The sequence below is a fragment of the Mustela nivalis genome (assembly GCF_964662115.1).
Source record: "Mustela nivalis genome assembly, chromosome: 7".
Classification (NCBI taxonomy): domain Eukaryota; kingdom Metazoa; phylum Chordata; class Mammalia; order Carnivora; family Mustelidae; genus Mustela; species Mustela nivalis.
The window spans coordinates 91317060-91339947 of record NC_139026.1 but is presented as its reverse complement, the minus strand read 5'-3'; the positions used below and the strand labels follow the sequence as shown (position 1 = coordinate 91339947).

Here is a 22888-nt window from a genome sequence, read left to right as displayed (position 1 = left end):
TCTGGCAAGGTAGGCCCAGAGGCAGTTGCTGGCCGAGAGAGAGGACGTCTATTTCACCAGCTCCAAGGGGCCTTTAGTCCCCTATCTAGTCATTTTGCTGTGCACAGAATGTGCTCTTGGGGTTAAGCCATGGGGTTAGACCCTGGGATTGAAGTGTGGTTTCACCAGCCCCTGCCCCATATCCCAGGGCATTCTTGCCATCCTTGCCCCAACCTGCTTGAGCCCCTACCCTGGTTTCACTTCCTGGAGATCCTGCAGCTCAGACATCCTCTTTCAGGCCCTGAAGGTGGTTTCAGCCTCCTCTGGGCTGTCTACGTTATTTTTATGGCCCCATGACTCCTCAGATATCCCTCTCCTCCCCCCTAATCTTCTATCCCCCAATTTTCTCTCTGCTAGTAATTGCTTGGGACCAGAGATGGCAGCTCATCAACAGATCTTTGTTGCTCGTATATTTTTGTTGCCCCTGCACCGTTCTTCCTTTATTATTATACATTTATTATTTTTATTATTCACCTGAGCTGGAGACAATCAAGTGGGGAGAGCGGCTAGGAATGGGGATCCCATTCTTTTCTTTCTGGGCAGAGGAGACCATGTGTGGGGACTCAGTTTAAAATTATTTCTCAAAAAAATCACATCATCATTCAGTCATGTTTTAATTATTATTATTAATATTAATATGATGAAGCAACTCTGTACAAGGACTATATAAAGGGAAAACGTGCTAAAGACAGACGTTTGAATAGGAGGGCACACTACAGAGAGCTGGGAAGGGCATCTACCCACAGAGACTACAGTAGGTACTAGCAACGGATACAGAGAACAGGACACAGATTGACAGAGAAGCTCACAGAAGTCAAGTTTAAAGCGACAGGAAGAGAATATTGCATATCTTTGTACCCTCACCCCTTTTGGAGTGTTCTGATCTCTTTTTTCTACCAGGCTGTAGGAATCAGGCTGGAGTGGTGAAGCTTGAATCCAGCACCCCAGAACCCACAATGTGTGGCGGGGGGGGGGGGCTGCTGCATGAAGGGGTAATGGGTGACCAGGCAAAGGGGAGAGTGCCACGTACCCAGGGTCAGCCCAGAAGGGGTTGTGCAGACAGCTGGAATGATGCTGATTTCTGCAAACTGGTACATAGGTGAAACAAGTTTACATCAATAGGGAAGTGTGTCAGGTGCCCAGTGGGGGATGAGGGCAAGTGATTGTATGGCCACTCTGCAGGACTGTATTTGGGGACATGAGGCTGCCTGCTTACAAGTACAGTCAGGAAAGTGGCGTAGGCCCCGTGGGAGTGCTGGGCTCAGCTGTGCCTGTGTTTGCCCATGCCTCTGCACAATCCCTTATGGGGGACCTGAAGCTGTGTGCTGGTGGGAGAGTGGGAGGCTCTGGGGATTGCCTTTTGAGGGTGGGTTAGGGGACACTCTTCCCAGGCAGGAAGAACTCCAAGCTAGCAGGCCAGTTCACACTGTGTATGCTGGGCTTAACTCCCATCAGTCCCCTCTTCTCACCTTCTTACTCCTGGCAAGGGTGGGTCAGCAGAGGCAGACGTCCAGGGACTCTCACCAAGAGTGCAGGAAGGTGCGGCTGGGCTTCTTCTGCCTCTCTCTCCTAAGCCAGCCTAGATCTATTGGACTGGGGCTGGGGCCTGAAGGGGGCTATGAATAAAATGTCCTGGGCTAAAGAAGCCACTCTGGCTTCCAGTCGGATGTGCTCCTCCTACTCTGGTCCTCCTACTGGGAAGCTCACCAGCTAGGGTGAGGCCCAGGCAGCTGGATCCTGAGACAAAGGGCAACGCTGGGGGGCAGGTGGAGTGGGGGTGGGTAAAAGAGAGAAAGGAGTTGTGTGGGGGGGGCAGCAGCGCCCCCTCCTTCATTGTCACCAGCCTGGGAAACCCGGGCTGAGCTGGGGCCTCCGCGGCCGGGCGGTACCCCCTTTAGGGGCAGATTCTCCTCCTGCCTCGTAAATTATGCCGGTCCAGCCTCTGGCTGGCCGTGACCGTGAACGCCAGCGGGGAAGGGAGAATCAGCCGCGGTAGCCGCCGCTGCCAGAAACTCTCCCCGCCAATCAATGCTAGGTTCGCAAGCCTCTTTCACAGCCTCTTGGGCTTCCTGGTGGTCCAGGTGAGGGTCCCTGGGGTGGTTACTAACCCTGAGGCTGCATCCGCTCAGCTCGCAATCCGTTGCTTGCGGCTTCCGGTCCGCAGCCGCCTAGGCGGCAGGAGGAGTGGATGGCTGCACACCTGTGAGCGAATGGGAGGGCAGGGCCATGGGGAGAAGGAACCAGGAGACTTTTCCAGCAGGCTGCCCCAGAGGGGACACAAGGCTGATGATCTCCCTGTCCGCAGCCAGGTCTGCCAAACGTGCCTGCACCTCTGCCTGTTCGGTTTCCAGGCCTAGAGGACCAGACCCCAGTGGACTTGAGCATTACTGATCACTCTGTTCTCCCAAACTGCACTTCCTCTTAGGTTCCCGCACTTCCTCCTACCCTCCCAGAGCTACCCTAACCCCTTCCAATCTCTCCACCGACCCTCCACTCTTGCTGCCTCCTCTCTCCCTCTCCTAACCCCAGCTACTGGGACTTTGGGGAGACTCGGTTCCACTGTCTCCACTTTTGCCTACCGCAGGCTGACTTAAGACCATGGAAGGAGATGGGGTGGGGGCAGATTACCTTTCCTCCAGAACCTCAGACCGAGGCCAAATGCCCCAGTTCCACTGCAAACCAGCTCCTCCCCAGCACCTCAGCCTTTCCTGTCCCTATTCCCAGCCTGCAGCTCCTCTCTCCCTGGTTGGGTTCTTCCCTTCTCTCTGGGACCTGGCAGGGCCTGCTGAGGGGTGTGTGGGAGGGAACCACAAACAAAACAGACAAGAGGATGTCCAAGGAGTGCCTGCCAGAGATGCCTGGCGTTCTAAGCGGGGACTGTGTCCCAGGCAGCGCCCCCTTTTGCTCTCTGTCAGAGACAGGCTCAGTCCGGGGCTGGTGCCCGTGTCTTGCCCCCTAAAAGAAGGAAAGAGCTTGCTCCCTCAACAGAAGTCTTTTCTTTTTCATTCTCCGGTTTTGAAACCAGATCTTGACCTGCTGGTCACTAAGATTCAAGCGGTCTGAGAGTTCCCTCCGGCGCTGCCGTGTGATGAACTCGTTCACCAGAAATTCCCCCTCCAGCTCCGCCAGCTGCAACTTCGAATAGGGCTTGCGCTTCTTCCGGGAGCGGCTGTGGATCGGGTACCAGGGCGCGCCTGGGTGGAGACGAACCGGCAGCGTTGGCCAGAGGAGGACCAAGAGGTGACAAGCCCAGTGCCCTCGGTCCTTCCCCAGCCCTTTTCACCTTGGCCTACTGCCCACCCCTAGGCCGTGGCGCTTCTGTCTCATCCCCTCTCTTTTACACTGACCCTCATACCCATCAACTCCCCCACCTTCATCACTCTCTTTTTCCCCTTTCACTAGTCCTTCCCTCCTCAACCCTACCTCCCACTGTAGTATCTCTAACCCTTCTGGGTTTCGATCCCCTCATTTCTCCCCAAACCTCTTTTTCTCTCGGATATCCTAGCCCTTTCCTTTCACATCCTCCAGGATGGGGTCCCTGATCAGCTAGAACAGATAGGAGCAAGTGGCCAGAGTAAACCAGGTCCACTGGCGTATCTTGAAAGGAAAAATGTAGCTAACGGAGCCTGTGTGAAGGCGGAGGGAGAGGCCCTAGAGAGAGGGACCAAGCTCTCAGTCCCCACCCCAGGCATGGGGAAATGTCGGTCAGAGTCCCCTTCCCCGGAGATCCCTGCCCCCTCCAGCCGCAGATCGGCGAAAAGGGGAGTCTGTGCAGTTCTTTTATGGGGATATTTACATGTTTATAGGCGCCCCCCCCCACCCCGTACTTCTTTTTAAAAGAAGCCCTTCCTCGCCACACATTCTGTCACCCCAGGCGGCCCTAGCTCAGTCCTACACTGCCCGCCCCCGGAGAGCTGTCCGGTCCTGAGTGGGCTGGGGTCCTTACCGCTGGCCGAGAGCCCGCCGCCGGGGTTTAAAGGAGATACCAAGCTGCCCGGGTCGCCCGCGCCGGCGCCCTTGTTGCCCTCGTTGATCAGGGACGAACTGGAGTCGGATTCCAGTGACTGGCACGAGGGCGGGTCGTGAGGGGGTCCCGCGCCACCGTCGCCACCGCCGCCGCCGGCCGCGTAGTCGTACTTGAAACCGAGCACGGGCGGCCCCGACGGCTCCAGGGGCAGCAACGCTGCCCCCGGCCCGACTCCCGGGCCCGGCTCGCGCCCGCGCTCCTCACGCTTCAGGCCCCCGCCGCCGCCCTCCGCGCAGGGCTCGCGGTAGTAACCCTTGCTGTCCTCCACTCGCGCCAGCTCGCACGTGCGGCCAAAGGGCGGGTTGAGCGACACCGGGCTGCCGAGATAGGGCTGCGGGTAGCCATTGCAGGGCTCCGCCGACGGCCAGGGCAGCGAGCACACGTTGTCGCGGCGCGGGTAGGACAGCGAAGGCAGTCCTGGCAGCTGCGCCCCGGACGCGCGGAAGTTGGGGAAGTAGAACGTGTCTCCCGTGTGGATGTTCACCAGCGGCCCCACAAACCCGGGATTCAGGAGATTATGCTCGCCCATTTCCGCGGGGCCCGACCGGCAGCTTCTACTTTATTGCTATCTGACATTAAACATAGTTAAACCTGCACCAGCCACCCATTGGCCATCCAGCTCACGTGGGCGCCGCCGCCAGGGGGATGGGTGGGGACAGCGAATCCCCCCCACCCCGCACCAACTCCAACTTCCCCTTCCCCACTCGGGGTGGGGGGGACAAAATGCTGGGGCAGATTTATTCGCTGGATTCTGGTTTTTAAAAATATCATATAAAACCTAATGCAGAGAGTGAGGCAATCGCCGGACACGGGGCAAGAGGGAAAAAGCCACACCAAAAATACCCACACATCTGCACTTCTGCACCATGCACTCCCCCCAGATGTATTATCTTCTCGCCAACAGCTGGCCAAGCACAGCCTGTCCCTCTTTAATTAGCTCCTTTATTAACTAAAACCGTTGGAATTTACAATATCTCCCCAATAAATTACTATTAGATATTGTGTCATATAAAGTTTACTGGCTGTTTAAGGAGACGGATGAGCCCTTTGGCTCTGAGTTTATTTACAGTAGAGGCAAAGTGGGGGTAAGGACAGATTTTCCTGCCACTGTCTTTCCCAGCCCCACCGCTGCCGTGCTCCTCTTCCTCAGCTCTTTCTCCTCAGGAATTTTGGGAGGCACTTGGGGTCCTCTCCTCTAGGAAGGACTATGGGAGAATTATTAATGCTGGGTATCCCTCGCCCCTGGAGCTGGGAGCCACTCCAGCCTCACACTTCTACTCACCGTTAGAGGAGGGACGCAGAAAGGAGACAGAAGAAGCAAAAAAAAAAAAAAAAAAAAAAAAAAAAGGAGGTGCCTGACTCTAGGTGTACCTGACTACCTGCTCCTGAAAATCTGGGGGCCTGAACTACTCTTGCCTTTGACTTCTGTGGGTCAGATGGCTTCTGCAGGTCTTCCAGAGTCTTTGCAGCAAGAGGCTCTGGGACCTCATTAGGGCTTGGCTGGACTAAGAGGCTCACGACTCCCACAGCAGAAGAGACCCCCACACACCAGAACCAGCCCAGCCTGCTGCTGTGACCATCAGATAGCAGTGCCAATCCCAGTAAGTATGCTGGGAGTGAGGGAGAAAACTCTGGAGAATTACCTTGTTGGGGGTTAAAATTATATTTATGGTGCTAACCTCAGCAGCTCTTTCCGGACAAGGTTGAGAATCCAACGCCGGCCGTTGATGAGATTAATCGACATCTGGAAACCACAAACCCATCCCAAGCAAGTCCACAGAACACAGATAAGTAGATGAAAGTGAAAACCAAAACAAAGCCTTCAAAATTAGATGTATTCTATTGGTGTCTGGTAGGCAAAATACTTAGATTTCTATTTGCTTGTTCCAAGCTCCTATACAATGCATGGCTTTGAGTAATGATAGGGTAAAGTAGATAGTTCAGAAAACGTCTAAATGCGGAAAACACTAGAAAATCTAGAGAAATTTGGAGAAACCGAGAGTCTCCGCAAGAATATGGCAGAAAGAAACCCATGTAGGTGAAAGTTAAGTATCTGGAATGAGCCGAAGCTACAAAAGCAAACCGAAGCCGAAGATTCTCATCTCCCTTTTTCTCTCTCTCCTCTGTAGGACGCGGCAGAGAGAAACGCAGATTCTTTGAATTCCACAGCTCGCAGGGCGATTTCACATCCCCAACCAGAACTGCTCCCTCGCACAGAAATGTGTCCGCACGAGCGAGCGTCGCCCTGCCCGGCGCAGCTCAGGGCTCGCAGCGCGGCGCCCGCCCCTCTTCCACTTCCCCTTTCCTGCCCTGACGGCCGCCGGTCCCTCCCGCCCCTGGGAGCCCGCCCGGCGCCCGGCACTCGCCAAGCCCACTTGCCGGAACCGAGGCCGAACGGTGAGATGCTAGCCCCGCGCAGTCACCTCCAGTCAGAACGGCGCGAGCCAGGGCACCGAGCGGCGGGCAGGAGACCGCCTGAATTGGCCTTTTTGTGCTTAATTGATTAAGGGGCTGCGCGGCTGCAGAAAGGAGCATCCCTGAGCTGCAAATTCCACGTCACAGCATCTCTAGCATCTTATGCATGCCCCCGTTTCCAGATGCATTAATGAGCACCACTGAAAATTTAACTTTTAAAAATTTTATTTGGGGGTTATTTTGGTAATAAAGATAAACAGGGTGTGACTTGAATATTGTTGCTGTTTTCTATCAGAACACTGCGCGGGCTGCAAGGTCTCCGGGCCTCCGGGCCTCTGTGCTCCGCGGCTATTGTTGGTATGAGGGTCGTGGAGCTGAGCTGTGCACAGTCATCTCTAGTTCTCGTCGGGTAGAGGCTTCTCCCCATCCTCTTTTACTCTTCCAGATGACTCCAGTCTCCCAGAAAGGGGACCCCAGGAGGAAGGTCCCTGACTCTCCCTGTCCCTTTCTAGCCCAAGAACCTCCGGCCCACAGCCCTACACACCGCCCTCCAGCCAGGCTGCGGAGCACACAGAGCAGCGGCCACCGGGCGGCAGAGGCAATGCCTGGGGAATTGAGAACAGAGGGAGGGATTTCTTCTTCCAGGAACACAGTTTCTCCCCCTCCGATTTGGCCCCATCCGAAAAGGGCATTTTCCCCTCGGGGGTTGCCACTCTGTGGCCAATGGCACACGGATAAACCCCTCTTCGCGGCGTGCAGCTGACCCTGATTTCCGCTCAGTGAGAGCTTCGGGGAACCTTCAGCAACGTTCACATCCCCTGTGTTCTACTCCTCGAGATCCATTGTGAGCCTAGGGGTTTCCAGGATCCCAGCGAGGACACAGGCAATCTAAGTGCACCACCGTGGATCTGTCCACCTTTAAGGCACCGCACCACTCAGCCCCCTCTTTAACTCGGGCGCCCACAAGCGCGCCCCAGAGCGCGGCGCCCAGCCTGGGTCCCCGGGGCCGGCGGGAGGCTCGGGTGCAAAGCTTCAAATTTAAATCCGGCCACGGCGGGAGACGCCTGCCAAGAACCAACTGGGGCTCGGGAAGGGGACCTGGAGGGACTCGTAACCCAAGGCGCTGGGCAGCCGCGTCTAGCCGAGTTTTATCCACCCGCACTTTCCAGCCTACACGCAAAACTATAATTGGCCAGACCCAGGCTCTGGAACTGCTGAGGGCTCTGTGCGTCTGCTCTCCCGCACATTCATCAAATCCCAAGGTTTGAAGAGGCGGCCTGCCTGCTGGCCATTGAGCCTCTAGCTCCTGCTGCAGCTGGCCTGACTCAACCATGCCCCACTCATTAACTCAGGGGTTAATTAAAACTGAAGGCTAGGATGTGGCCCCAGGCTTTTCTTGAAGACCCAAAGCAGCCCTCCCGCTCCCGCGCACCCACCAGCTGGCTGTCCTGCCGCCTCTCCCGCACCTTCTGTCTGTGCCTTCATCCCTCCCGCATCTTCAAGGCCTCTGCGCGGGGCCTCCAGTCCCGGCCGAGCCGAGCCCGGCGGCAGGAGTTAATTATAACATCCATGCCCGCTCTGGTGGCAGGGGCAAGGCGGCTGCGGGAGGCTCAAGCCACCATGGAGCGGCTGCGAACTGCAGGGAGTTGGCTCCCCCGCGGACCCCAGGTCAGAAGTACTCCACGCGGTGCTGCCTTCTCCATAGTCAGTCGAGAGGCCTTAGCGGCCCAGTTCAAGGTCACTGCCCAGTTTGCAGAAAGCGGTTCTGCCGCGTATGCAAATGAAGCAGGGCCAGGGCTACTGACGAAGTGTGAGTAGGAACTGAGCAGGCGTTGAGAGGGGAGATGAAGGGCGGCAGATGAGGAAGGTCGCCCCCCCCCCACCCTACAGTCTTCTCTGTTTCCTTCTTTTGAGGCAGCTCAGGCTTGGTACAGCCTCTTTGTTGGGTTCAGACAAGGCTAAGGGGTGGGAGGGGGCGCTCCGTCACCTTTTTCTTTCCTTTGCTAACTCCTCCAGGGGTTGGAGCCCACCTGGCTGCCAGCCACCCCTCCGGGTGTCCAGGATTTAAGAGGAAGCATGGGAGATCCCTTCTCCAGGTGCTGCCTTCTAGGCATCTGCAGCCTGGAGTGGGGAAGCGGTGCGTCAGAAGAAACTGGGGTAGGGGGCCCAGTCAGGCTTTCAGGCTCACACAAGTGTCCTGGGGTCTGCAGCGTCCTTACCTCCAAACTTTCTGCGGCATCTCTGGGGCTCTCCCTCCTTAAGACCCCAGCCTGATTGCCACTCCGGAAGGGAGTGGGGGTGGGGGTCCCAGGCAGGAATATCTGGGAGACCATCTCTCCATCCCTCACCTGAGCATCCCTAAATGGGCCCATTCCCCCCAGTTTCTCTGTCCTTTCAGCACATTAATAGTTAAATAGTTTCCGGACTCTGACATTTTCCCCCTCCGCCAGCAGAGGATCTCCTCCGCCTAGTGAATTACTGAGTGTCAGGAAAGGTGTGGGGACCGAGTTAAAACACACACACACACACACACCAAACATCACACCCACAGCCGCCTGCACTGTATCCGGGAGCCCCGGGCCTGGTCTCTGCGACCTCGAAGCTCGGTATGGGGTGAGGACTACCCAAGTGCCCTCTGCCCCACAGTCAGCGGTTCGCTGTGACCATGGCCTGTCGCCAGGCCTAGCACTGGGGAGAGGCTGAGATCTATTTGGGGTCTACTCTCCCCAACCTCTACAAATCCCAAATCCAAGCCCCCAGGGCGCGGGTGGACTGAAGTGGGGGCAATCGGCCTGGCGGGTGGCGGTGGGAGGATGTGCGGCTAATCTTGAGGCTGGGTTGGAAGAGCGGGGGTCTACTTACCTTTGGAGACAGAAGAGGATCAGAAGGGTGCGGGGCGGGGTTTCTTAGCCTCTAGAAACCTTCTGGGTGCCCCCTCCCCAGGGCGGCCGCAGGCCCAGCCTGGGTATCCGAGGAGGGCGGGGCGGAGAAGGCGGAGGGAGCCGCCAGCGGTAGGCGCGCGGGAGCCGAGCTACAGAACGTCTCTGGAGAGGCCGCCTTTTATGGGCGTTATTAGCGCCCCTGTCTAGACTGGAGACGACACCTCCTCTGTGTGTAAACAGAGGCGGCGGGCTCTGGCGGGAAGGGGGATGGCGCGTCGCGGGGGCGAGCGGCCCTCCCCTTCTCTGGCCACCGGAAGATCAAGGCCTTTTCCACCCAGCCCCCCTTCCCCCCGCACTCCCTGTGATGTCAAGGTCAGAAAGACCTAGTCACGGTCAAGGCTAAAAGAGGAAGAGCCTGGTTGGTTGCGAAAAGACTCTGGCCCCCTCCTCCTCCCAGAAGCCTCTCGCTCCCCAGGGCCCCTCAATCTTCCACCAGCGCAGGTCTGCATACACATCTGCCTGAACCAGCACTTGGAGTTTTTTGAGGGGTGGGCTCCGGACACCATCCCAGTTCGGCACAGGTGGATCCTAGGGTGGGGAGCTCGGTTTTGAATTAGGGAACCTGCCGCAGGATTCCCAGGTTCAGTCCTCCTAGAGATGGAGAATATCCCAGGGCCTGCCCCTGCCTCACACCCACACTGGCCTGCTGATCCCGCCGACTGTGGATCAGCCTCAGAAGCAGACAGTCTGGAGACAGTCCTGGAGGGATCTCCCCAAGAACTGCTGGCCTTGCTCCCTCAGGTGGGTTCTTAGCCCTCGGACTACAGGCTGGAAAGCCCATTCTGCCTGTGCTAGGTCTGGGGACTAAAATGTGGGTGGGGAAGGGATTTTCCCCCAAGCCCAGGAAAGGATCTGAGCCCTCCCTGGCAGCTTGGTAGAGTGACCTCCGGATGGAGAGTCCTGTGAGTCTCCAGCTCAGCCAGGTCCCTCAGTCCTGGCCTGGGGTGGGTGGCGGATAGCCATGGGGTGTGGGGAGTGACCTGGATTGTGAGAAATATCACTGAAGCCCCAGTCCCAGAGGAGAAAGACCGTCTGTCTCCAGGGCCTCTGTTCTTAGCCCTTCACACCTCTTATGTCCCCCTACCCCGTCGTATATGGTGGAGTCTTGCTCTCAGATCAGCGCTAGAAGATTGACCTTGGAGAGAAAAATCTCACATATTTGAATGAAGAAAAGTAAATACACTCTATACCCTGAGATGACAACGTTCCTACTTACAAGCTTGCACACACATGGGAAAATCTCCACTGGTCAAAATCTCTCTCCACACGCACATGCACATGGGTGTGCACGTGCACAGATAAACCTTCACAGGAATGTCTCAGAGTCCCCAAAGAGAATGCCAGCTCTTGGAGGAAGGAAAGGTAAGGGACCAACACAACCAGGAATGAGAATAATACATTTTCCAATCTTTGCCTTCCCAGAATACATACTCGCCCACTACCTGTCTTATATAGGAGTTTTGATGCTTGCTTACTCTTATGGGAGAGGAATCTCCAGAACTGATCCAGACATGATAATCCTCCAAAAACCATTCAGACATACTTAATCCAATGTAAGAGATGGTCCTAAACACCCCTGGCACACCAGGGCTCCCAGGGACTTCAGAGGGACTGCCTTCTTTGCTTGGATTTTCAGTGTCCCAATGCAACTCCAATGAGCCTGCATGAGCCTTCTCCTTTTTTCCATCGCCCCCTTCTGGGGCCTTAGGGAGGGTCTTTCTGTATGGGAAGACTCGCTCATCAGACTCTGAGTTTGTGTGCAGAAGTAGAGAGAGCCCATCCCTTGGAGAACTCTAGACTTGTCTTTCCCTACAGTCTCCATCTTCCTCTGTATTGACAGCTGTAATGGGACAAAGCCAATGTACCCACCCGCAAGTGAAGAGAGATGGGGGCACATATCAAGAGAGCCCCAGGATTCTGCTCTGCTCAGTTTCTTTTTCTGACACACATAGTTAATTTTCAACTCTTTCCATCCTAGGAGAGACTCGGGGTTTTGGGAAGAGGTGAAGCTGGCAGGTGGTGAGAGAAGGGAAGATGGAATTAAGAATGAACCTTATTCCTGGGAGGTTCACCTATACCCCCTATACCCCCACTTCCCAGCCTGTGATTCTCTGATAGTTAGAGTTGAAATGGAGTAAACCAGGACTGGCAGGCACAACAGTAGCAGAATCTCTATGGAGGATAAATTCTTCAGGCTCTTTGTCTCTCTCTCAGACTGCACGGTGTGTGCGTGTGCATGTGCGTGTGTGTGTTTCACCCCCAGAAATGTTTATTTAAATAAGCTTGTAAGAACTTCAGCCATCAAGCAAAGTGCTTTCGGAGAGCACTGATTTCCAACCCAATGCCTCCAGTCTTTCTGTGTCTCAGGAGAGGAAAAATATTATATATAAATAAAAATTGCTGCAGTAAAGATTTAATCTGAGATAACATTGTTTTAGGCTATATTGCTTTTTAAAAGTCTCTTAACCTGACAACTTAACGATCTCATTAACTCAGCCAGATAGGGAGATAGGCACGAGGGACGCGACAGGGAAAACAAATTAATGGCAAAGTCTACATGGCTCCTGGCAGCCTAGAAGTCTGTGGTCCCCAGGAATGCTGGAAAATAAAGGTGGGCTTGGCTTATGAACTGGGGCGGGGGGGGGCAGGCAAGGGGTCCTAGCTGCTGGATATCTCTGCATAAATTGATGGAGAAGAAAAGAGAACAGCCTAGGAGTGCTGAGTTTGCGGCTGCCACCCAGCAGGACAGGCTGTGCCCACACCTTCCCTGCCCCAGTCCTAGCCCTGCGCTGGCTGGAGTGATTGCAGACCATCTGGGGGCACTAAGGCCCCAGGAGTCCAAGATTAGCTCCCCACATTGCCCCCACTGCTACTGCCACAGTGTCCAATTCCAGCTGGCTGGATGCTGCCTTCTTAGCTCCGAATTTTGGATGTGAGTCTCAACCGGTAACTGAAGTCCACGGGCAACGTACTTTCTCACTTACCTGCTTCCAGGCCTTCCCATTTGCAGATTACATCCTTCTCTCCCCAACATACAGTCTTCTATTCTAAAGAAGTTTTCTCATAGTTAGATCACCACAATAATGCAAATAATTCACTTTAAGAACGTGCGTGAAACAAAATATGAGTTTGAAATTTATGCAGCTGGGGGTGATGTCTACACTCTTCCCCTTGCCCATTCTGGCTGAGTCTGGGCAGCAAAGATGGCCCTGATGAGCCAGTGGACAGAAGGGTCTTGCAGAAGGAATCTGAGTAATAAAATCAAGGCAAAAAAAAAAAAAGATTTTATTTTAAAAACAGGTTTGTGTTTTTTTTTTCCTTTTTGCATTCAGTACATTGTCATTCAGACATCACAATACTATATACAGATACACAACATTTTAAAAAAGCCTATTTCTGATGAACATTTCAAAAGAACACTGTTTTGTAATGCACCAGTGGGAAGGGAGAAGGTGAGGGACCTCCCCCCTCAGCAGCAAGTCCGCCTTTGAGGAGGGATATGTTAGGCAGCGTCTACATTAGCTGGTTAATTGGGGGCTGGTTATTTTGGCCTCCTGGAAGAAAACTGCTTTCCTCCGGACAATCAGTAAAAGTGAAAGTGTGAGGCTCTCTCCTCAGTGACCGCCTCCATGGAGAAGCTACTGGAGAGGGGCTCTGCTGGGGGACCCACTCTCCATTGCCAAGGAAGAGAAGTTTGTCCTTTCCTTAGAAAAACGTTCTGCTTCTGTGCCTGGCCTGATCCCCAGTAGAGAGAGGAAGGGAGAGAAGGGAGGGAGGGAGAGAGAGAGAGAGAGAGAGGAGGGCAGGGAGGGAGACGGGGTTGGGGGGGAGGGAGAGAGAGAGAGAGACAGTAGACAGACATTTAGCAGCGTGGTTGGAGTTTCCATCCTCCATGGATTTCTGCACATTGACTGAGAGAGCAGAACAGAGGAGGCAGTGGAGGCAAAGTTGGCTCCGGAGAAATTCAGTTTCCTGATTGAGGTGAGGGTAGACAGCTCCTCCACCAATTCCAGCTTTTGTTGAAACAAGAAAGAAAGAAAACCTATGCACTGTCTGTACTCCAATCACGATGCCAGATCCCTAACAGTTATTATTAATATTAACGCGACTTTTAAAATATGCACAGAAAATCTTACCTGGGAAATCTCGGCTAACTAAGGAGTGCGGGAGGGACAGGGAACAAGAGGAGGAACTGGAAGGACAGTATGAGCTTGCCAGGTCCTGCACCGAGGCCCCACCCTCAGGAGGGTCATCAACCTACCTGGGCAAAGGATGAGGCAAGAATAGGGTCGTTCGGGGTTCCCCAACCCTGCTTTGGTTGGAATGATTAGGATCTTTGCCCCCTACCAGTCAGCTTTCTGGCAAGGTGAGGGATGAGGGCAAAGGAGAGTGGAGGCCTTGAACCTGCCTCCCACAGCCCACCCCAACCCACCTCCAAAGCTGTTGAGACCTGCGAGGTCCCATCTGCATGGTGTTTGGGGGTTGAGGATGGGGTGGGGAGTAGGGGGCTGCAGAGCACGCCCTCCAATCCTCTCTGCCTCCCTGCCTCCCGGCGCAGTCCCTCTTTCTTGTTAACATTAAATATTCGTCTGCACCGGGCGAAGTGTCCTTCGTTGGATTCGGTAATGGTACAAAGCGGCGACATAAATAGACGGGGTGGGTGGCCGGATGGGCAGTCAGGTGGAGTGGAGATGAGGTGCTTTCGATTTGCTGACCACCTTCTTCTCTTTGACCCGTCGATTCTGGAACCAGATGGTGACCTGGCGCTCGGAGAGGTTCGTGGTGGCAGAGATGCGCCGGCGCTTCTCTTTGGTGATGAACTTGCTGGCAGCATACTCCTTCTCTAGCTCCTTCAGCTGCACCTTGGTGTAGGGCACCCGCTTCTTGCGCCCACGCCGGTAGCTGCTCACCTCGGGCTGTAGGGGAACCACGTCTGGGGGAGAAAGAAGCCGGGCAGCACGAAGTGAGTAGCATGCCTGGAGCCTGGACCGACCATGCTGTGTGCCCCAGGCGGCACCACGGTATAGGAGCCAGATTCTGGCAGTGACACAGACCAATTGCCCCCTAGTCCCTTGCGCCTCTGTTATTATCAAGGCCACGACTAAGGTGAGGCCGTAGATCTGTTGCCTCTGGTGAAAACTTAAAAAGTGTGTGTGTGGGGAACCTCGATACCTCGGAATGGAGGTAAATAATATTTTAATACAATGTTTAAAAAATCGAAATGAAGGCCAAAAAAATGCATGATAAATAAAACATTTTAAAATAAACATGGGGCCAGTAGTACTGATTCTTCCTTTTGCCTCAGGTTCCAATATAGTTCTGCACAGCATTCATTATTAGAATCCTGCACCCGTAAAAGGATCCCTACAAATTTTGCCCTGGTCTGAGGACCTCGAGGATTGTAGGTATTCAGGAAAATTCCTCCTTCCTGCGCTTAGATCACTAGGGCATCCATTAGCACAAACTGTGTCCCATTATCAGGGGAAGGTGTTCTCTTGTATGTTTCAGGCAAGGCATGGTAGGAAGGGAGAGAACTGTGGTGGGCACTGGCCACTGAGTGGGGCCTCGTGTCTTCGGTCACTGACTCTGCCCTAGGAATCTGAGACCTGTACCAACAGCTACAGAAGAAAAGTGTCCAGGTGAAGCCAGCCTGCTTGGGAGCCAATCACTCTAAGTGTCCAGTGTTGTGAGCCACTTAACAACATCCAAGTTGAGGGATCCTGGATGGGAGATACAGGGAGTCAGACCCCTGGAGGTAGAGTCCACAGGGTCTGCTCACCAAAGGAAGCTCTAGGAGAACCCTTCTTGGGTTAACACCAGCTGTTGACATAAGTCTTCTAGGAAAAGAATTCAGTGCCTCTCCTTCCCCCCACCGCCACCAAGTGTCCACTCACCAAACAGAGTAAATGCTGCTCCCACCCCTCTCCTCTTCATTCCTCCAAAGCTGAGAGAAACTGTCTCCATCACATACAGGAACCCTAGCCACCCTAAATACCTTGTTATCCCAACTACTACTAGGTCAATTTCTTTAAGCTCTGTGAATTTCACAGGAACTAAGAATGATATATGTCACTCATATCCCCCTTCCATTTCACCCTCACCTTTGTTAATACAAAGATCATTCATTGTGATGCCTTCAAGGGGGAAGTGGGGGATTAGGGAGATTAGCTGAATAATTCACCCCTCAATTAAAAAAAATGTAATTGTTAGACTTCTTCAGACAGAAGCTAATGATGAGGACAGAATGTCTAGGGTTCCCTTTTCATTCTCACTGCCCTTTGGAAATGAAGAGGCAGCCCAGAACACAGACACGAAGCTCTTCCTGAAGTGCTTGCTCTCACTCCACCCCCATAAAACACCTTCCCGACACCATTCCCATTGGGTCTGCTCTCACCCAGGAATACTTGTCTATACAGGCTGGAAAGAGAAGAGGTCACAATCAAATGCCAGTAGGAAATAAAGTGCTCAGGAAGAATATGTGAAGGAGAGGGTTCCAATGGCCTGGTTTGCCTGTCTTCATGATGACAATTTCTCAGGAAAATTACTGAACTTATCACTTTTCTATGTCTGTGTAGGAATAGGCCAAGGTTTTTTGTTTTGTTTTGTTGTATTGTGTTTGTTTTTAATCTGAAAAACAAAACAGCTGCACTTTCACAGCGAAGATCCTTTAGATTAAGAAGAGCTTTTTTGTACAAGAGAATTAAAAAAAAAAATCTTTCAGTTCTCAAGTTTGTTTTACTCTTACAGACTTAGGTATGATTCAAGAGATTGAGGATTCCAGGACAAGAGTAAAACAAAGAGGGTAAATAGTAATACCATGAGGTATTTGTTGTTGTTATTGTTGTTTGCTGTTGTTGTGGTTTTTTTAAATTTAAATCTTCATAACATTGTTTCAGGCTTATTTTATTAAACCCAATTTATAAGATGAGGAATCTGAAACTCAGAGTGGGTAAAATAACTTGTGTGGCAGAGCCAGATTTTAAAACAAGATTTTTCTGACTCAACATAATGACACAGTAAGATCTAAAATGGTACAAAATACCTCTTTTTCCCTGGAAAGCAAAATGAGATAAAGTGGTTGGTTCCCTGAATTCAACAGCTATTTGTCCCTGATTTTTATCTCATTTTCTGGAAATGCTCACAGTTATCTACCGAATTTTGGATTTTCTAAACTTCAACTCAAAATTCCCAATGAATTTAGAAGTTTGTAAAAATTGGTTTTAAATCCTTAAAAATCGTTTTAAAAAGCAGATACCTGGTCTAAACTGATTATTTTTTCTCTATAGGATGCCAAGGATTGACTTGCCAAAGTTTTTAATGGATCTGACCGAAGTGTTGGTTGTTTTGGCCTCTTGGGAAAATACCTTTAGTCTTGCCTTCTCAAAGAAGCCCCCCTTCATTGCCTGCTGTCTTGCCTGGAAAGGAATTGGGATCTATAGTTATAAAGACATCTGGAAGCTTAGACCTTGAGTAGTGTCTATACTGCCTAAAGTAAGTAGGGGACTTGCTTATTGATTTTACAATCAAGCCTTCCCTAACATCCCTCCCGAGCACATACACACACAAACCACTTCATACCTGGAGACCTAATAGACACCTTTGAGAAGTGAAGAAAAATCAGATCAATGATCAGCTATAGCCTTCTCTTGGGGTCTGTGCACAGGTTTGCACTGCCTACTTGCTCACTACCATCCACCAGCTCCTACAACAGGGCTCTGCGTTCTGAAGAGGACTTTGTCCAGTTAGAAATCCTAGCTGCTCTTCTCAGCCATAATCCAAAGGTTTGTCGGTAGGGACTTCCAGTATGGCCCAAAGAACCCACTATTTCATTCTATTGCTCTCCCCCAAGCCTATCTGACGCTGTCTCACCCTGCCCACTCCCCACCTCCGTGCTCTGATTCTCTCTCCTAGAATTTCTGCTGATTCTCTCTCAGAATTTTTGTCTCTCTCTGTCCAAAAAAAAAAAAAAAAAAAAAAAAAAAAAAAAAAAAAGTGCCTACACTCATCATAGGACAGGAAAAAAAAAAAAAAAAGCAATGAAACAAGGGTCTGTATAATTGGGGGAAGGAAGAAGCCACAACACATCTTGGCCCTGATTATCTGGATCTTTCTGAACAATTGCCTCCATATCCCACACCAGCCCAGACTGCCACAGTGAGGTTTCTTAGAGCCAGAGGCGCTAAAGAGAGACAGGAGTGTTTATGCCCAGATGCTGCCGAACAAACCACAAATGCATAGACAGAGTTATCTGGAAATCTCACTACTTCTAAAAGATCTCTGTGTGGGTAGAAAGACGCAGGGTGTCTGAAGATAATTTCTTTTTCATCTGCTCTTTTGCCTGGACATCTGCACTCACTGAGCTTTACCAGCCCGAGTCTGTTTCCACACAGGGAGTGCATGAGCGCATAGCTGCTGAGACCTAGTGGGTTTTATATCCATCTCCATGCCGTAATTTCCAAGTGTATTAAATCTCAATTGGGCTATATTTTATTTATTTCAAAGTTATTTTTCTCTAGGAGGCTATGATTAAAAAGTGTTTATTTTTAGCAGTTTTTTTTTTTCTGGGAAACTTTAAGATGTTCATTTTGCTCAAAGATATTTCTGAGCCTCTTTCCAATCCTTCCCCGCCACTTCGCTCTACATGCATACACAGGGGTGCCAAAGCAACTCCTTCTCTTCACCTCTCCACACTAAACCCATTGCCCATTGCTCTAGAACTATGCCTCTGCCCACAGTGGGTGAGGTGGGCATCTGCTCCCCTGCCTTTTGACCCAGCAGCATGGCCTAACAGCTCCTCCTGTTCCAGGAATTCCTGCTGGACCCCTGTCTCCAAAGGAGTTTTCCATTTGGGTGAGATGGTGAATTAAAGGGCCATGTGTCTATAATACATTACTGTATACTTACATGTGAATTGTCTATCTTCTAGAAATGTATTATCATGTGTTTCATATTAGGTAGTTGGTAACAAATTATTACATAAAAATATTATTGCCAGTTCAGAACAGGTAACACATGATACCATGTACTACAATTCTATCATCCTGGAATCTTCTGGCAGCCAGAAATAGGGTGCCTAGTGTGGCTCCCACCCTGATATTCAGTTGTGTTATATTAAGTAATCTCATATTTGCAAGAAAGTTATCTTCTGCACTTCCTAACATCATTCAGTGATTTTTTCACCATCTGCCTTTGCCTCAGTCCCGGATACAGAGGAATTTCAGGCCCACCCTTAGGAAGTCTTCACATCTCTAATTCCCAGTGAAAATGTCCCTGGGCTCACACGTAGAGCTGGGGGCCCACTGGGTAGTATGGGGAGACATCTGTGGCTTCCATGCCCCCTCCCCAGTATTCCTGTAGGTGTTAGAATGGAGCCAGTCAGCCCTCTCCCACCGATTTCTGCTTACAACCAAAGCAGACTCAGGGTTTGGCTTCATAATTTCTCAGCCCTGTGCTGAATCCAAAGCTCCTGATGTGATTGTGACAAACCTGGGACTGATCTTTCTCCTCTAGAGAATGGTGGGGATTGCAGGATCCCCTCTGGTTCAGAAACAGCCTCAGTTGGAAAAGGAACAGGACATCCTTGAATTCCGTTTCCCCCCACACATAGGCAAAGATTTGGGGGTCCCTATCCTGGGCCCGGATCCTAGATGTATCCAGAACAGGTCTTCAGTCCCTCACTTCTCATCCTTATACCCCTTTTTCTGTGTTGGATACATAGAAAACTCTCCCTCTCCCCGAGATTTGGGGAAGTTGGCAGTGGGAACACCCACAGGATTTGAGCTCAGGCAAATAAAATTTTATACCCAGGAGAGGGATGCAAACTCCCTTCTCACCACATCCTTTTCAGAGATTTTAGTTCTGCTCTTTTAACGATCAGGAAATTCGTGGCCGAATTCTTAAAATAAATCAAGTAAAGAAAATATTCTGCATTTCTTTGGACCCGGCAAATTAGACCTCTATTCAAAAAACAAAACAAAACAAAACCTATCTAGTGCTTCAACGATCCTGAAAATTCAGGCAAGATAGTTCTTATTTTTTTCTTCAATTATCGGTGGGTTGAGGGTTTTGTCCTCGTAGTTTCGGATTCCGAAGCACCCAAGGCCCACCCCACCCCCATTCCTGGCTGGAATCGGGCTTGGGGGGGCCAAGAGCCGCTCGTGAGACTGGAACGGGCTGGGGGAGGAGGAGGCGAGCTCCCGACTCGAGCGGAGTCGGCAGCCCGGCGCTCGGGCGCCTGTGATTGCTTCACTCTCAGCCGGGCAGCTCCGGGGAACGTGTCGGAGCAGATTTCTTCCCCGGCGCATTCCTCAGCGCAGCTCGCCCGGCCGGCTCCATCCGCAGCCCAGCAGAGCCGGCGCGCCGGGGCCAGACGGCGGGGGTGGCTGAGGCGCGGAGCCCCGGGGCAGGCGGGGCGGGGAGGGGTCCCTGGCTGCTTCTGCAGCTGCTGCTGCTGCGGCGGCGGCGGCGCTCGGGCCCCTTCCTTACCTGGAAAGGGAGACTTCCAGAGGTGGGCGGACTGCGACTGCTCCTTGGAGCAATACACCTGACTGTCCCAGCCGTTGGAGAGAGCCCAATGTTGGTAACCTTCGACGGGGATGAGCGCATCGTGACGCGGCTCCGGGTGCCCGCTGATCCCAGGCACCACCGACACGTCCAGGTAGCTGGGCATCGCCTGGTAGGAGCTGGCGAAGCTGGGGTAGAAGGCGAACTCCTTGGCCCTAGAGGACAGATCGTCACCGGGCAGGGCGCCCGACGGCTCCGCGTATTTATCGCCCGGGTGGTAGGCGCAAGGCTTTTGCTGCAGGTTCACGTTGTGCGACAGGCGGCAGCCGTAGTAGCTGCCACCGAACGGGTAGCCGTAGCCCAGGGTGGCGCTGGACGAGGTGGGGGGCGCCGGCGGCGGAGCGCACTGGCGCGCCGCCTCTGGGGCCGGGATGTCCGTATAGACGGCGCCCTGCGGGGCACCCAGGGGAGCCGGCGGGCGGCCCAGCACGGGGTGTGGAAGCAGGTCGCGGCAGTGGCTGGCCGGGCAGCTGCTGCCCAGCCCGTCCATGCTGGGGGCTTTGCTGGGGCTCGCTCCGCTGCAGCCGCCCCCCGCGCCGCCCGCGCCGCCGCCTCCCCCGCCGCCGCCTCCGCTGCCGCTCTCCGCCGCGCTGTCCTCATAGACGTACATAAGGCTCTCCGGCCAGCGCGGATGCAAGAGCAGCGAAGTCGTCATGACATGATCTGCTCGAGCTTTTTAAAAACTCCACTTGCCAGAGGCAGCGAGCTAGGGAGACACCTCGCTCCCTTTTCCCCTCCCCCATCCCTCCTCCCTTCCCTCTCCTCCCCTCCCCTCCTACTCCCGGTGCTTCCACCTCCCTCCCTACATTCCCTCTACGCATGCGGGGACACTTCATTAAGAAATCCGCGGTCTCCCGTCCGGCTCCCTTCTGCACCCCTCCCGCGCCCACGTGACGAGCCAACTCACGTGACTCTGGGGCCGGGTCTCCTGGGGTTCCCACCCCTTGCCGTGGGGCGGGGCAAAAGGAAACAGATCTCTGCTGATTGGCTCTCAGGAGGGGCAAAGAGGAGGGAGCTGGGAGATTTAAAGGGACAGGGCAACGCCCCCCCAGCACGCCGGAGGGAGGCAGAGGGAGGCAAAGGGAGGAGGGGGAGGCTGAATTTGGCCGACGCAAAGGGGTCTAGAGAGACTAAGATTGTTCCTGGGCGCCTCCCTCTAGGTTTGGGTTTAGATTGGCTATGGGGGAGTCTGATCCTTACCCAAAAAACGATCGCTGTGACTGGATTGGAGTTAGGGCTAAGGGTGCGGGAGAAATTGGATTGTTTTATCTCCTAATAAATAAACTAGAAAGCAGGCGGAAACGTGCGGGCAACGCGTGGGGAGCCCTGGTTCTGGCCCAGGCATAATCCGCCTAGAGCTCGTGGATGGAAAGAACCTGAGGCCGAGCAGCGAGAGACTTTGATGTCCGGATTGCATTTCCATTTCAGACTTTCTCCATTCTCCAAAGCCCCAGTTGTCTGAAAGGGACCTTTTCGGCTCCTCCACCTCCACCGCAGAGCAAAGAGAGCTGAAAGGATGTGATAGCCCCAAAACACACACACACACACACACACACACACACGCACACACATCAATACATGGAGGGGGTGGAGTTATGCTCTCAGTGAAAAATGGAGAAAGAATAAAAGGAGGAAAATGAGGGCAATAGAATAGACTGATATTTCAATGTACAATAGAAATAAAAAGCCTCAGAGCGAGATTTTCAAAGGAAAGGGCGGGAGATGGGGAAAGAATTTGGTGTAGGAAAGCTAAAAAGCCCTTGATGCAAACAAGAGCAACTGCTCTCAGATCCGTGTACAAAAGGAATCCTGGAATGAGAGTCGGCCAGATCTGTCCTTTTGGAGGGACCTTTCCCAGGCACAACCCTGTAAGACCCCAGAGAGACCGACCTAAGCCTCGGGGGCCCACCTCTGCCCTCTGCAGCCTGGGCTTATCTGGCCTAAGAGGGTCCAGGGGCAGAGCCAGTATCAGCAGGGTTCTCTAGGTTTAGCTCCCCGGGCTTTCTTGGGGTCACTCCCTTTTAGTGTGGAGCATAAAATTGCCGCATATGTCAAAGAAAAAATTAACACCAATTAACTGATTTTTGGAAAAAGCCGCCCTCTTCCTTACCGATCTCCAGACATGGGTTTCTATGCCCAGTTGACCTCATTAATAGAGTCACCAGAGTCACCCCTTTCCAGAGCGCATCTCCATGGAATTGAGCCAAGTTCCCTTTCAGCCACGGCCTCCCTGAGGAGAAGAGGTAATAAAGAGAGAGGGAAAAAAAGAGGGGAGAGGGGCTGCAGCATCTCCCTCTTTCCTGCCACTGTCGCGGATTTTAAATGCTGGGTGCTCCTGTCCAGACAGCACGGAGGCGGTGGCCACACAGTAGCACCAGGCTACAGACCTACTGGATCCCTCAAACCTGAGAGCAAATGCCAAATAATCTGTACTGAGATTCGGCCCACTGGCCACCTCCCTTCTCCCGATATGGAGAAGATGGTTTTTGACGATGGAGAGCGCCACGGTGTTGGTGAGTTAGGATAAAAAACGAGTCACCTTTATCAGTGTGATATTCATCTGGAAGGGTCACCTCAGAATTTGTAAAGCAGGCTTTGGGCGGCTGGCAGTAGGAAGAAAATACAACAGAAAGGTTTAAAACATAAGCCAACTTAGCTTGAAAGTGTGTTAGGGCAAAGATGGTGGAGGGAGAAGAGATAAGACGGGGCAGGGTGGGGGCGGTTGCTTGCTCCAACAGGGCTTTTGGCTAGGAAGCTGGCTTCTCGGCCTCAGAGTCCAAGGTCAAGGTAAAACAGGGAAAGCAAACACGGGCTGGCCAGTCTAGACTGGGTCGTGTGACCTTGGCCCCCATCGGCCTGCCGCCTGGCTGGCGGGGGTAGGTGGTGAGCAGGTCTGAGTTTT

At 52.8% G+C, this 22888-nt stretch overlaps 2 protein-coding genes across 2 annotated transcripts; both read right to left on the bottom strand.

The window, feature by feature from the left end:
- Positions 1–2994: 2994 nt before the first annotated feature.
- Positions 2995–4595, bottom strand: HOXC12 (homeobox C12; the record flags this gene model as incomplete). Its single annotated transcript, XM_082740954.1, has 2 exons — positions 2995–3233; positions 3986–4595. 2 exons carry the CDS (start codon positions 4593–4595, stop codon positions 2995–2997), a joined length of 849 nt encoding a protein of 282 aa, XP_082597080.1.
- A 9504-nt stretch (positions 4596–14099) lies between these two features.
- HOXC13 (homeobox C13) lies at positions 14100–20641 on the bottom strand (the record flags this gene model as incomplete). The annotated part of the gene is made up of 2 exons (XM_082738939.1): positions 14100–14356; positions 19909–20641. The coding sequence occupies 2 exons, from the start codon at positions 20639–20641 to the stop codon at positions 14100–14102; spliced, it is 990 nt and encodes a 329-aa protein (XP_082595065.1).
- Between the last annotated feature and the right edge of the window lie 2247 nt (positions 20642–22888).